Source organism: Magnolia sinica, chromosome 7 (genome assembly GCF_029962835.1).
Source record: "Magnolia sinica isolate HGM2019 chromosome 7, MsV1, whole genome shotgun sequence".
Taxonomy (NCBI): Eukaryota; Viridiplantae; Streptophyta; class Magnoliopsida; order Magnoliales; family Magnoliaceae; genus Magnolia; species Magnolia sinica.
The window spans coordinates 55,224,841-55,241,109 of record NC_080579.1 but is presented as its reverse complement, the minus strand read 5'-3'; the positions used below and the strand labels follow the sequence as shown (position 1 = coordinate 55,241,109).

General features: G+C 38.8%; 1 protein-coding gene across 2 annotated transcripts in view; it reads right to left on the bottom strand.

Annotated features, from left to right (window-relative positions):
* The window catches only part of LOC131251361 (uncharacterized), a 134,588-nt gene that overhangs the window by 26,920 nt on the left and 91,399 nt on the right, over positions 1 to 16,269 (bottom strand). For both annotated transcript variants that reach the window (XM_058252044.1, XM_058252043.1), the window contains exons 9-11: positions 8,186 to 8,446; positions 8,000 to 8,082; positions 1,533 to 1,624 (exon numbers count right to left, since the gene is read on the bottom strand). In XM_058252044.1, coding sequence (XP_058108027.1) covers positions 1,533 to 1,624; positions 8,000 to 8,082; positions 8,186 to 8,446 — 436 coding nt within the window. The remainder of the gene's footprint in view (positions 1 to 1,532; positions 1,625 to 7,999; positions 8,083 to 8,185; positions 8,447 to 16,269) is intronic.

Below are 16,269 nucleotides of genomic sequence, written 5' to 3'. Positions count from 1 at the left end.
AACTTATCCATTTATTAGTAAAAAAATTTGTTCTAAGTTTTTAATAATTAACTCTCTTTTAATGTAGCTTGTTAATTATTTTGTTAAAATTTCTATAATATAATATAAGTAATTAAATATATAACTTAATGAAACACTCAAACTATAATGACATAAGTAAACTAACCCAATTCAATCATGTGTACTAATTAGGCAAGTTTTTCCTATTTTTTTAGAAAATTAAAAATTTCAAATTTTCTCAAATTTTTCCTTTTTTCAACTTTTTATTTTATTTAATATATATATATGTGGGATAAGGTACTATGCGGTCGAGCTCATGGGAACTTCCCATGAGGTTGAGCTGTGTGGGCCCCACCATGATGCTTGTCGAACATCTACCCCATCAGTTAGATGCACCATTCCATGGTGGGCCTAGGTTTCAAAAATCAAGTCAATCCGTGACTTGTGTGGGCCACACCACATACAGAAGTTGAGAGGGGCAACCCTCCATTAAAAAATTCATAATCATTTGTTGGGCCCACCGAGATGTGGTTTGCAAATCCAGCCCATCCATTATGTGTGTCCCACTTGGATGAGGGTTAAGACCAAGTTTCAGATGCATCCAAATTTCAAGTGGGCCCCACCAAGTGCTTTTATATGTTTTAGGCATGTCTTCACATGCTTTTAGATGGTATGGCCCACCTGAGTACCGTATACGGCTGATTTTTGGGATATCCTATAATTTAAAGGGGACCCATCAAATGCACGGTGTTGATGGTCGACAAGCATCATGGTGGGGCCCACACAGCTCGACCTCATGGGAAATTCCCATGAACACGACCGCATAGTACCTTTTCCCTATATATATATATATATATATATATATATATATATATATATATGTGCCATGGCATGCAACACATGTTGATCACATGCAATCGCATATGCGATTTGACAACATTGAGCCAATCCATTCATCATGTGCACCAAAGTGACCATAGAAAACAATTGACAATTACTGATCTGATAGGCACACTCACGCACATCTGCACATGCCCACTGGCATAGACAGACAACACCACGCTCACAAAACACACACACACACACACACACACACACACACACACGCACACACACAGATGAATGATAATATGTATGTGATCATATCCAACTAGCTGTAACACCCATGATCTCACCCATGCAACATGTGGGCACATACATATCACACTCAGAGATAATATGAAAGCAACTAAATAAAGTTTTGGTTGTGCTTACTCCATTATCCATCAACCATTCTATCATGAAATGGCACGTCTATTAGGAGAAGGTTTATATAGAAGATTTACAGGTAGTGCATCATTCAAATCACAGTGCATAAACACACTGCCTTGTACAAATAAATCAAACCTGAGGTTGAATTCTTTTATAACTGTACTTGTACACTTCAACTTTAATTTTGTGACAATATCGGACAGAAAAGAATACATGGACGTGCTATGAATTGACCATCCAAACCAAGAGGAGAATCCTATAGATTTGGAAGGAAAGCTTACCATTAGTACTGTGGGGATCTTCCAATGCCAATTTGATCACCGAGTAAAATATTGCTGCAGCACAATCAGTAAATTGCATATTGTATGACAACCTGAGTTTAATGGAAAAGGAGGTTAGTCATAGACAGAAATAACACAATGTGCAACAGAACAAACTATAGAGCAAATGGGTACCTACAAGCATCAGCATTAACTCAACTACAACCAATTTTCTAATCTTGGAAGCTAGTGGACTCAGAAAGTAACTATAGTCCCAGTGACTTACAGCTCATATCAGAGGGATCTGACACCAAAACACCTCCAAGTAAAACGAAAAAGAGTAGATTGAATCGAATTAAAACCAACAGTAGTGACCCCCCACCGCTAAATTTCTAAGGAAGTATCAAGAAAATGATATCTAGTGGTTCCTTAAAAGAAAAAGATTTTCCTGCATTTATTGATATTTATACTGGATACTTCTAGTATGAACCTCAGTTTCAAATGCAGTATAGCTCCACTTACAAGCAGAAAGAAACATAATGCCAAGGGCTAATAGAATTGACGGCAATAGCTTTGTATAAAGCAGCAACATGCAGAATCCAGGGGATCACAGAAAAGATGATGACTTTGTATTATGAGGAAACAAACAGTATGCCACGGGCTCATAGATGTCAAAATCATGACGTTGTACTGAACTGCAGGACGTGTATTGGCTATTCCAAACAAGATTAAAGATGAAGGATTTCATAGCCTGAAGTCCGAACCTTAGTCATTCATCAAGTACAAAAAAAAAATTCACTAGGATGAACCAACTGTAACATGGACACTTACAATTGCTTCACAAACTACAATATTTCCTTTTTCTACAGCTAGGATTGGAGATTTGATGGGGACATCACGCGCACTCACACCACCACCCCTACGCACGTACATACACAGAAGGAGGACCCCACCATCGATCTGGCTCGATGACGACGTCTAGGGAGGGCCTCCTAGCTAGAAGACAAGTTTTGGTTCAAAAAAAAAGTGGGCCCGATAGTCAAGAAAAGCTCATCATGGGATCTCATGATCGTGGCCCATTCGTCGGATTGATTTCATAATTTAGGTTTTACTTATTGTTATTATTTACAACATCGTGAACGCTTTAGATTTCTCTGTTTGGTTTCTATTTTAGTTTACTTCATCGCCAATTAATAGGTTGCGCACATGGTACGAGTTTTTGGGGTATAGGGTTTTCATATAAATAGGCACCACTTGTAGCTTTTTTCATTGATTGAAGATTAATAAAAAAATTCTGCATTTTCCTACTCTCTGAGTTGTGAAGCCTAATTGGGTGCGAAGCCTTCCCTTCATCGAAGGGTTAACTACCATGGTGCGAAGCCATATCTATCCCAATTCGCCCCCATCCATCACCATCTCTATTACCCATCTTCTACCATTCCTTCTTCTCATCTCACTCCATCATCTGCACTTCAAATCAATCATCAATTGCAACAATTTTCCTCCCCACAGCAGAATTTCAGAATCTAGCCCTACAGGAGGGCTGAAACTTCGGCAGAGCACCACGCATAAACCATACATCGGATCAAGCTGAGATTTGGGAGTTTTAGAGTCCATCCCTAGCCGACCAAGGCCAAAATGGCCCTTTTCTAAATAGTGGGCCCCACACACGTGCGGCTGGGATCACACGCGCGGTTGTCTGGGTCATTGTTGTTGTCCATGCGTGCGGTATTTCATTAGTTCATCTTTCTCCTCTCTTTCACTCCGCTTTCACGCAAACTCCCTAAACCTAACCCTAAATTTTACTCAAATTTCCAATTTTATGCCCTTTTTCTTGCCCTAGGGTTCCCTGAATTGGAATTTCTGAATCCCTTGGATTAGGGACTGATTACTATGTATGTGTGAATGATTACTTCTTATCTTTAAGTATCGTTTAGTTCATAATTTTTATTGATCCAGCCCTATCATGTATAGGACTGGACCCGCATAGCTTCCCCTTAATTGAATGGTTTGGACTTTCATTTGGGATATGGAATATGGGTAATTGGTTTTGAACTAACGTGATCTTAAGCCTAAAATCTCGCACATCATATTTGAATTTCGTGTCCTGCATCAAGATCAGAAAGCGAAAGTGGGTTCCCATTCTAGAAAAGTCCTATCAAGTTGCAAAGATGCATCTCAGCCATATATTTGTAAGTTCCAGTTTGAAAAGAATGAAACAACCTTCAATTGGACATAAATGAGCTGACCATAGAGTTTCTACATTAGGCCCATCCCTTGTATCAACCCTAGGAGGAACTGCTATCTTTGAACAGTATGGAATCAGTTTCAACAAAACTTTAAACTGTGGTCACTTGGCAAGTGGAAGTCAGCCTTGAGGTGCTTCTCACACTTGCAGAGTACTCGCATCATGGACAGACGTAAATCAGTTGGGTTTCAAATGACCCAAAGACTTCATGTCTGGAATCAGGCTACTGACCAGGAATTATGATCTACCACTGATCACCTACAGGCAATGGCACCACAACTTGTGGTGCCGTGTCATGTTTCCTGCTAACGTGCCACCTGCGTAGGAAATCCATGGAATCAAATTAAAACAGTAGGCCCCACCATGAAGATCACTTGGCAGAAAAATCGGGCCAGTCGGCTCATCAGATGGACCACATTGTTTGAATCAACGGACAACCGAAGCTCTAGCTGAACATACAGGTGTGACTGATGTGGTAAGTGGATCAACCTGATTTTACTATCTTTATGGTGGGGCCTACTGTTTCCATCGTACATATGTCCACACAAGGGGCATGTTAGAGGGAAGGATAACATGGCACCTCGAAGTGATCAGTTCTCTTATGATCTACTACTTTCTTCGGAAGTGCAGGACATGATGGTGATAAGCAGCAATTTGTTCGGATGTAAAAGGTAGAAAGTTGCTACAGGAATTCTAACTAGGTTGCAGATTATTGCACATGATTGGAAACTAGCGCACAATCTTAAAACATTCTCAGTTGTTTCTTAGCACAGACACTTCTTTAGTCATCATTGTCACAATTAATTCAAAAGTTAAAACTCTTTATCTGCTCATGTAAGCCAAATATGTAGGTATATACATATACATAGTTTTGATCTTAGCGTTACTGTAAATAATTGCGTACGTATACTTTATGTCCACGTATCTTCCTATGGTACTTCTATTGGTGTATATTGATGGAAAATGCATCATTAATCTGTTTTCATATTTTTCTGATTTATTATAGCTTTTCAGATTTTTTGAAGAAGATCAAAAAAATCATACAATTCATGATTTGATATGATTCAGTCTCAGCTACGATTTGCAATACAACAATTTGTATGAAGCAGGAATGGGAGTGTGAGTCCAATGAATGATACAAAGAGGGAACAACTAGTAGGATCATGCAGCTAGGGGTTAGTCTCCTTAGTCCGCTCTGTCCAAACGATTACCTTGATTTCCTTACCAGCAAAAGTCTTTGGATACATATGCTTTGCTCAACAGTTATGACCAGGCAAAGTATTCAATAATGATGACAGTGGTCGTAATGGTTATAAAATAATAATAATAATAATAATAATTGTAAGAAAGAAACTGTATCAGCCCCGTACTGTATCAGACTGTTACAGGCCTATATCGGCACGTCACCAGTCATTATAGGCCTGTAATGGTCGTTTCAAGCCCGTTACAAGCAATTTACTTTAAAACGAGCATTACAGCCCTGTATCGTGTAACGGGTCCCACCGTTACTGTTACGTAACCACTTTTGAATACAATGAGACCAAGCGCAAACAAGTTTGACTTGGAGCAATAAAGTATATTTTTCTTTGGTGCACGTGAACTCAGAGGAGATACAAGTGTTATAATCAAGTCTTCTAAAACTACATGCTTGTGCTGATGTAACTTTGATAGCCTTTTTTATGAGGATATCACTTCACGTACACCTTTGCGTACATATCAGAGGAGGCGGCGGGCTGTACCGATTTTCTTTTGGCTAGGCGAGTACCAATGATCATGTTGAAGACCCCATGTGTATGTGCAAGCATCTGGAAGACCCCACAGTGGGAAGATGCACATGTGCTGCTTTATTGAGTGATTTAGACCGTTGTATTGGAGGGACGTGACGATCAAGCTGTTAAATCGCGTAGATCACATGATCGGGCTATTGATTATGGATCGTTCACATCGACTTTTAGATTTTATAATTTTTTACGATTAAGTTTTGATTATTTTATATTTGGACACCATTATGAGTGCTTTTAGTAGATTCTCTTTAAACTATGGCCATTTTTATTAAAATTCATAAGATGGTGTTATTTGTAATTTTGAACTGCTTGGAGGTATAAAAGGTGTGACCTCTCCCATTGAATTTTGTGATTTAAATATAAAATTTAAAATTTAAAATAAAATTTAAAAAAAAAAAAAAGAAGCTCTTACTTTCTTCCTCTTCTTCTATCTTCATGAGATTCGAAGATAGCTTACATGTGATTTGGAAGGGAGATTGGTGTGAAGTCGGTTTTCATCAATGGATGTACAAGGTCTCCATCTATCCCTACATCTTCATCCCTTCATTCCCCATCAAGGTATTTCTTCAAGGTTCTTCGATCTTCTCCATCCCCAGATCTTCATCTTTCTTTTAAACCCTACTTTTCTCAAACCTATCAACAAGCCAAACCCTAAAAGTCCCAAACCCTTGCAAACCTAGCCACACATGTGACTGCACGACCACACGTGTGAACCTCCCGGGTTGGCCGTACAGACATCCCTTTGTCCCCTTCGGTTTCCCATCACCCTTAAAGAAAAACCGTCTTCCTCCTTTTCCTAAACCCTAACCTAAACCTAGAAATCCCCAACTTTCCTATTTTCCCAAACTACCAAACCCTACCTTCTCTCATTCTTCAATTAACCCAAAATCCTTATACCCCTTCTATCCAAAACCTTAATTCCCATATCCTAATACTTAAACCATTTAATACTTTCACCCAATTTGATCCCATAAACCCTAACTCCTAGATTTTCCCAAATTCCCTAACCCTAATTTTACTCTAGGTAGTATTACATCTCCTACTTTGAAATAGACTTTTACCTATGCTAATTGGATGTCCTCACATCCATTAGATCTTAGTTTCCTTTATTTAATGATTTTGTATAACGATGCTTGGTAACCTAGGCTAGGATTATGCAAGATATTCTTTTGATTTTCTTGGTACTTGTGACAATAATTGCAAGTTTTATGTTTTTGTTAATTACTTTAATTTTGCTACTTGATCTCACACAATATTTGGTTCATGCATTGGTCCTACATCACTTTTTCCCCCCTAATGAGGGTAATCTCTTGAGATTGAGTTTTTATTCTCAGTGTAGAATGAGGTGACTTTGAGACTTGTGACCATGCAACTTCTTGTTGAGCCTAGTCCTTGCTTGCCTTAGCCTAAAAATAGTCCAAAGACTATCTGAGAGCCCACACTTCAAGTGTACAAAAGGTGGAAGCATTAGGAAAATCATGACCCCCATACAGTGCCACCCTTCCTATCTCCATTTGAGTCTATAGATCCAATTACCCATCCAGTGCTACTGAGTACTTTTAATGAGTTAGAACTTCATGTTGCTCTAAAAAAAAGCTAGCCGCTCTTCCACTGCTTAACCCAGTTCTCAATTTGTTCCATTTCATTGATATCGGTGCATTTAACCATGTCAGAGACTTTCATGTTGCTACCAAAGTTCCATTTCATATTCCTTACTTTGAAAAACAATTCTAAGCAAGTGTTCTTATTTTAAGAATCCACTATGGAAAAGACTAGAAGTGGTTGTCTTAAATGCTTATAAATCTTTAAACCAAACCACTCCATTTTGGTTCTATATTACTTTTTTGCAAACCACCAAACTGGCTATTTTGAGACATTGAAAAATGCAATAGAGGTTCCATTTGTATGTTAGTATGCATGAAGGGCTCCCAAAATAATGTTAACAAACATGACTAGAGATGGGAGTGAAAATGGGGCGGGCAGCCCAACCCTGTAAGGCCAGGGCATGAATCCCTACACTTAGCCAGAGGGACAGGCCTGGGTCTGGGCCTGGGCCTGAAATGCAGTCCTAGTGCCTGGGCTAGCTAGGCCCAGGGCAACGATGAATGGCCAGGTCCTGCCAGTTGGCCTGGTACAATGATCTAGTAGACCATTTCTATATAGAAAGAATGGATGGTTTAGAGATGCTTGAGACCAGTTCCCAAGCAACATCGATGAGTAGTTTAAAGACACTCATGGGATCCGAGGTCATGTTTTAATGATCCAAATTGTTTATATGATGCCATTCATTGTTGATGGAAGATACCCTAGAAGAAAAAGATTGGACTACTGCCCATTACCACCCCTGATGAAAGAAAAATATACATCCAACAAACATTATCAAAGACAAATCAATACTAATCAATATACAACCATTAACCATATAACAATAAAAACAGAAATGGAAAATGCTGTACCGAAGTGAATTCACTTCTATGATCAAATTATTTTGGTCCACACCAGGAACTTCATGAACAGCCCTTAAAACAGTTGCTTCCACCTGAAATATAAACATTGAATTGGAACATTCTGCCAAAGAAAGAAAAAGAAAAAAGGAGGAATGAGAGACAAATGTAACAGTATTAGAGTCCCTATTTAATCACCTCTTTCTCAAAATATGCATAATCGCCCTTGAAAACTTCACTGGCATCATCATCAGAAGCAACACTCCCAGAGTCAGGAATCAACTCTCCAGAAGCTGGAAGAAGGCTGCCATCTTGGTTTGTTAAATCAAGATCATCATCTGCGCCAGGGAATATCACTGTAAGTTTATCTAAAGGAGTTGGTGCAACCGAGTGCCTCCATTCTTCTTCAAGGCCTCCCTCACAAACTGACCATATGTAACCAGCTCCTGAAAACCCAACCTGCACGATCAAAATTCAACAGAATAAGACCGAAAAAACAGAAGATAAAAAAAGATCGCCATTCACTTGAGTCCCATATGTTAAGGACGATATTTCAAGTTTCACATGCCAGAATGCAAAGCTAGATTCGCAAGGTCAAAAAAATCACAAACAAGAGATATACTCATGACTTGACAGATTAAGAAGTCATAAAAACATGTGAAAGCTAGAAACATATGACAAAATTTAGAGCCTGACATCAGCTCCATCTATCTGGGAATTTCATATGCACAGGAGAAGAAACAACTAAAAACGCATAACTTCCAAAAATCTACACTGAAATGTTGAAGAACTCTCGTGATGTGAAATCAAATTTAAATGACCAAAATACAAAGAATATCTGGAATAACCAAAAGACTATAGGGTGCTAATGAATGTTCAGTTTTAACATTAACTACTAAAAACATCTACATAGAATCAATGTTTGAAATATTAGAATCGCGCAATGTATCGCAACCTTGGGATATAGATATGTATCGGTTATCGCACGGGATATATCGTTTGTATCTTGTAATGTATCGCACTTTTTGGGAAACATGGGGAAACATTGGGAAAATGGTTGAATTTTTCAATGAAACTTCAGGTATTGTTAAAAAAGACCTTAATACATACTTTTAAATCATAACAACTAAAAAAAAAAAAAAAAAAAGGTGCACACAATAGGTTTCCTTTGTATAGGGTCCTAAGCTATGAGTTGTCTGATTGACAAAAACCCACTACAAATGTTGAAATCAGCCATCATACATGTTTGGTATTAATTTTGGAGTGCAACATTGCAAGCAATTTGGGTAAATTTGGGAAATTTTTGAATGTTCCCCAATTTCCCCAAATTAGCTCACTTACACGAATTTTGAAATTATAGTGTATGTGATCATTTCATTAGACACTCTTAAATACTTCAAAATTAGTCTTAATTCACAGCTGGTTGAAGATAAATTTCAAAAAAATAATAATAATATTTTAATAATTGTTAATTAAAAAATAATTTTCTTTTTTGAAATTTGATAAAAACTTCACAAATCGGTAGATCAGGCCTCATGCATGCTTGATTTCATGTTTGGAGTGCAACATTGCAACTAATTTGGGCGAAATTGTGGAAATTTCGATTTTTCCCCAATTTCCCCCAAATCGGCGCACCAACACCCAAATCTCCAAATCGAAGATGGAAATCCTTAATTTTCCATGCATTTCATGAAGATTCAAGGATTTCATCTCATTTTACACTCATTTTAGAAGATTTTAAAAACAATGGATCGGAATGGTAAAACTCTCACCGATTGAGCAACGGCCCCAAATCCAAGAAGATGTTAATCCCGGGCTTCAAACTCTTCTTTCCCTCCCAAAATCCTCAGTAAGATGGACTGAAATCCACCTACGAGTAAATTAGAAGAAAGATTTCCTAAGGGAAACTAGGATTTTTTTCAAAAATTCGGATATTATTTTGAGAAGGGAAGAAAATTCCCACTCGGATTCGTGATATCTGTCGATATTGATGATATCTGGAATAAATACAACAAATTGACCAGCAATATCATGCGATATATCACCGATATCGCCGATATATTGCAATATCTGCGATATATTGCACGATATCCAGAATTTTTTTCTTACTTTTTTGTATCTTCAAGCCTGTATCGTATCACAGGAGTGGGATACCAACAATATCGGCCAATATTATCGATATTAGGAACACTGCATTGAATGAATGAAAGGCCGAAAATAATCAAACAATTTAACAATGTCAATGTATAACAAGGACTGAATTGGAGTTAATAGGTAAAAACCTGGGACATGCTAGTTCACATAGTAACGAACTATGAGCATAAAACCATCTTCAAAAGAGTTACAGAAAACTATCCTAAAATGGCATTCAAGCAACATAATAATGGGTAACGTGCTCTCTTTGTCACAACATTTTATTTTGTAAATTGCACAGTATCGAACTGGAGCAATCATGGGGGATTCGCCTCTTTCGATCATGTGCACTGATGGGGACATCACGTGCACACGCGCACTCATGCCGCCCCCCCTACGCATGTACGCCAGAAGGATGGCCCCACCGTCGATTTAGATCGATGACGACGTCTAGGGAGGACCTCCTAGCTAGAAGACAAAGTTTTGATTCAAAAGAGTGGGCCCATTAGTCAAGAAAAGCTCATCATGGGATCTCATGATCGTGGCTCACTAGTCAGATTGATTTCATATTTTACGTTTTGCTTATTAATGTTATTTAGAACATCATAGACGCTTTAGATTTCTTTGATTAGTTTTTATTTTGGTTTACTTCATCGCCAAGTAATAGGTTGCGCACATGGCGCGAGTTTTGGGGTATAGGGTTTTCTTATAAATAGGCACCCCTTGTAATTCTTTTGATTCATTAAAGATTAATAAAAATTTTACGTTTTCCTACTCTATGAGTTGTGAAGCCTAATTGGGTGCGAAGCCCTCCCTTCATCGAAGGGTTAACTACCGTGGTGCGAAGCCACATCTATCTTGATTCGCCCCTAACCATCGCCATCTCTACTACCCATCTTCTACCATCCCTTCTTCTCATCTCACCCCATCATCTACAATTCGAATCAAGCACCTATTGCAGCAATTCTCCTCCCCACAACAGAATTTCAAATCTGGCCCTATAGGAGGGCTGAAACTTCGGCGGAGCACCACGCACAAACCGTGCATCGGATCGAGCTGAGATTTGGGGGTTTTGGAGTCCATCCTTAGCCAACCAGGGCCAAGGTAGCCTTTTTCTAAATAGTGGGCCCCACACACACGTGGCCGAGATCACACGCACGTGCGTCTAGGCCATTGTTGTTGTCCACGCATGCGGTACCTCTCTGGTTTGTCTCTCTCCTCTCTTTCACTTCACTTTCACCCAAAATCCCTAAACCTAACCCTAAATTACTCAAATCTTCAATTTTATGCCCCTTTTCTTACCCTAGGGTTCCTTGATTTGAAATTGGTGAATTCCTTGAATTAAGGACTGATTACTATGCATGTGTGGATGATTATTTCTTATCTTTGAGTATCGTTGGGTTCATAATTTTTATTGATCCAACCCTATCATGTGTAAGCCTGGACCCGCATAGATTCTTCTTAATTGAATGTTTGGACTTTCATGTGGGATATGGAATTTGTGTAATTGTTTCTGAACTAACGTGATCTTAAGCCTGAAATCTCGCATATCATATTTAATTTTCATGTCCTGCATCAAATTTGGTATCAGAGCCTAGGGTTCTTGTAGGGAATTCGTTACATGTTCAGGGTTTGGTTGTTTATGTCCATTACGCATCAATTCTCATCATATATGGCTGTTTAGAGGTCCATAAACCCTGACATAAGCTGCTAAAATTTTTTGTTATCCCCTTATTTGAATTATTTTAGAAATTAACTTAGTTTTCTATTTTTAGGTTTAGAAACTTTCCTTTTTTGTTTTTTTAGAAACTAATTTTTTAGAAACTTTCTTAATCTACTTTTAGAAACTAATTTTTTTTCCTTTTTCTTTTTTAGAAACTAGTTTACTTTCCTTTTTCTTTTTTAGGAACTTACTTTCTATTTTTAGAAACTTTCCTTTTTCATTTTTAGAAACTAGGTTGCTTTTCTTTAGAAACTTTCCTAATTTGTTTTTTTTTAGAAACTTTCCTAATTTGTTTTTTTTTTTTTTGAAACTTTCCTAATTTGTTTTTCTTAGAAACTTTCCTTTTTCGTTTTTAGAAACTAGGTTGGTTTTTTTTAGAAACTTTCCTAACTTGTTTTTTAAAAAAAAAAAACTTTCCTTTTTTGTTTTTAGAAACTAGGTTGTTTCTTATAATTTAAAAAATAAATAAATAAATCAATCAATCTTATATTTTGACAACTATATTACTGAATTTTGGTTGGCACCCTACACTAAACATAGAACAATTGCAAGAGTCACTAAACAAGTTGTCCCAGAAGTTGGAGTTTTTGATTAAGCGCTTGGAAATGGACTAATGCTTTAAACAGCTTGATGTACGCATTACCCGACTAAAGATCATCGCCAGGACAAACCTCACCATTGTGATAGATGTCCAATCTCATGCAGGTGGCCTGGAGGATAGACCAATGAATGGAGTTGGTGAAGGAATCAATTATGAGTGTGCACCCGTGCACCCACCCCATGAGAGACATCAAGACCACTATTTTGAGGGGTATGACATGTGCGGTCTTATGGCTGAAGAGAGTGCACCAGAAGCTAGTGTAGAGTTACCCACTGAGGCCATTCCGATAATAGATGAGTTACGTGATGTCCTTTCTGATGATCTACCGGATGAGTCTCCCCCTATAAGAGATATAGAGCACACTAGAACATGGGACACCATAATACCTACAGCCGAGTTTGCGTTTAATAGTTATATCGATAGGTCCACAGGTCTCAGTCCTATGAAGTCGTGTCTGTTTATAAACCTGGGAAACCTATTGATCTTGTCCCTATGTCACTGTCTCATAGGGTGTCAGAGCCTGCAGAGTCTTTTGCGCATCACATTCATTCATGACATCAAGAAATCAGGCAGAAGATCACTACTAGTAATGAACATTACAAATTTTCTGCAAACTAACATAAACGTTTCAAAGAATTCAATATTAAGGACTCTGTAATAGTCTGCATCTAGCCCGAGCGATACCCTCCGGGGGCCGTTCATAAGTTACACGCGCGTAGCGCTGGACCCTTCAAAATTATAAAACTAAACGGTCTCAATGCGTATGAGGCAGATCTTCCACCTTCTATGGGAATTAGTTCCACATTCAACGTGGAGGATCTAGTTTCTTTTTAGGGGACTACTGATACTTTGTCCGGCCCTTTGCCTACCTGTCCTCATTTCTCATATTTATCCCTTGAACCATAGCCCCTTTCCGACCCATTTTCCCAACCTCTACCTCCCATACCCACTGTTCCTGACCTTTCTTCTCAGCCTCTACTTCCCATACCTACCCTTCCCAACCCATTTTCTCAGCCTCTACGTCTCATACCTACCTGTCCCAACCCATTTTCCCAGCCTCTACCTCCCATACCTACCCGTCCCCAGTGTTCGAAATATCGGTATCGCACAATGTATCGCACCCTTGGGATACAGATACGTATCGGTTATCGCATGGGATATATCGTTTGTATCGCATAATTTATCGCACTTTTTGAGAAACATGGGGAAACATTGGGAAAATGGTTGAATTTTTCAATGAAACTTCAGGGATTATTAAAAAAGACCTTAATACACACTTTTAAATCATAAAATCTTAAAAAAGAAGTGCACATAATAGGTTTCCTTTGTATAGGGTCTAAGCTATGCGTTGTCTTATTGAACTCAGAGAACTATATTCAGTATCCACCCCATCCATCTGTTTTTCTATATCATTTTAGGACATTATCCAAAAATTGAAGCAGATCCAATAATTGGGTAGACCATACCATAGGTAACAATGGTGATTGACCATTAGTGGGCCACAAAAGTTTTGGATCATGCTGATAATTGTTTTTTCTCTTCATTCAAACTCATGTGAAGTTATCAGCGGATTGGATGCCTAATAAAATATAGGAAAAATTAAGGTGCACCTTAGGAAGTTTTTAACGGTACCATGTTCAACTAATACTGTTTCCTTGAGTATAGTCCACCTGATAATTGGATCTTCTTAATTATTAGGATCAAGTTGTAAAATGATCTGAAAAAACAGATGGATGGAGTGGACACAGAATACACACGTCAAGTTGGCCCCACGGTACGATTGTGTGGTCTTGGGTGAGGCGGGGTCTCACCTAATCCACTCCTATAGTACTGAGTAAACTTATTGGGTCCACCGTAGATGTACATGGTTTATCCATGCAGTCCATGTGTTTTTCTGGCTCATTTTAGGAGTTGAGCACAAATTTGAAACATATCCAAAGGTCAAGTGGACCATACCACAAGAAACAATACGAATAATGATTTGCACCGTTGAAACCTCCCTTAGGGCCTACAGCGATGTTTATTTTTCATTCAACCTCTTCATAAGATCACAAAGATATGGATAAAGGAAAAGAACAAATATCAGCTTGATCCAAAACTTCTTTGGCTCCTAAGGATTTTTTTAATGGTAGATGTTTAATTCGCACCATTTTCTGTGGTGTGGTCCTGGATATGCTCATTTTTTGGGCTAAAAATCATAAAATTATATGGTAAAATGGATGGATGGAGTGGATAAAATATATGAATTATGGTGGGCCCCACAGAGTTTATGTAGTACACTACTCACTACGCCCGCTTCCTACCACACTATGAAGAAGGCGGTGACTCCTGCAACTCAGTGGTACCAACGGTTCAAAGTTACATGGCCCCACGATAATGTATTTATTATATCTACACCGTTCATGAATTTGGAGAGATCATTTTAGATCATGAGCCCAAAAATGAGCCATATTCAAAGCTCAACTGGACCACGCCACATATAGCAGTGGGGCTGATTCTCACCGTTAAAATATTCGTAGGGCCCACTATAATGTTTATTTTCCATCCAATCTGTTCATTAGGTCACACAGACCTGGATGAAGAGGAAAAACAAATATCATATTGATCCAAAACTCCCGTGACCCCAAAAGGGTTAATGGTAAACGTTTAATCTCCCACTCCTATTTGTAGTGTGGTCCACTTGATCTTTGGATCTGTCTTATTTTTCGGCTCAAGCCTTACGACGAGCTTTCCAAATGGAAGAACGGTTTGGATATAACACATACCTTATGATGGGACCCACGAAACCTGGTGACGTCAACACACCAGTCAACTCGGTGGTGTGCGGTACACCTACCACCTTGATTTCCAAAAAAAAAGGGATCGGACGCCTTTTTTTTCGAAGCAGAGAGGGTTCCAGCCTTCCGGAACCTAAAATCTCTCCAAAATCTCACAGATCTTCAGATTTTGGCGAGGATTTCTCCGGATTTCAGCAAGGATTTCGCCGGATTTTGCCTAAATACTTGGATTTCTCCAAATTTTGATGGATTTCTCTTCCAAATCGGAGATTTTGTTTGCACTAACCTACGGACGACGCTTTGATTCGAATGGCCCACCAAAGGGAAGCTTCTGATCATAAAAATCTCTTGTACAGGTATCGAAATCCACCTGTTGAAAGTTTCTCTATATATTTTTTTAATTTTTCCAAATTTTTTTTGGGATAATGACAGTCCCGGACGATATTTGGTGTTTTTTTTTTTTACTTGGTATCTTTCGACGATATATCGCGCAATATCGATGATAATATCGTGCGATATCGACGATAATATCGTGCGATATCTGAAGTTTTGGATTTTTGGTATCTTCCGGGTGTTATCGGAGGAGTTTCGTCTCGCAGTGGTGCGATAACGATAATATCGGCCGATATATCGGCCGATAGTATCGATATTTCGAACACTGCCCGTCCCGACCCATTTTCCCAGCCTCTACGTCTCATGCCTACCCTTCCCAACCCATTTTCCCAACCTCTACCTCCCATACCTACCCCTCCCGACCCATCTTCTCAGCCTCTACCTCCCATACCTATCCTTCCTGACTCATTTTCCAAGCCTCTACCTCCCATACCTAACCTTCACACACCCAAAAAAGAATTAGAGGATATCCTAAACTGTCAGATAGTTTCAATGTCGGACGGCGGGTTTCAGAAGTACCTGGTTAAATGGAAGTCACGCCCAGCTTCAGACAGCACGTGGCTCACTGACGAGGAGCTTCAGAGACTTGATCCTAACATCCTGGAGCAATTCAGGAGTTTTATTTCACTAGTGGTGAAATCTTCGCAGCCGAGGA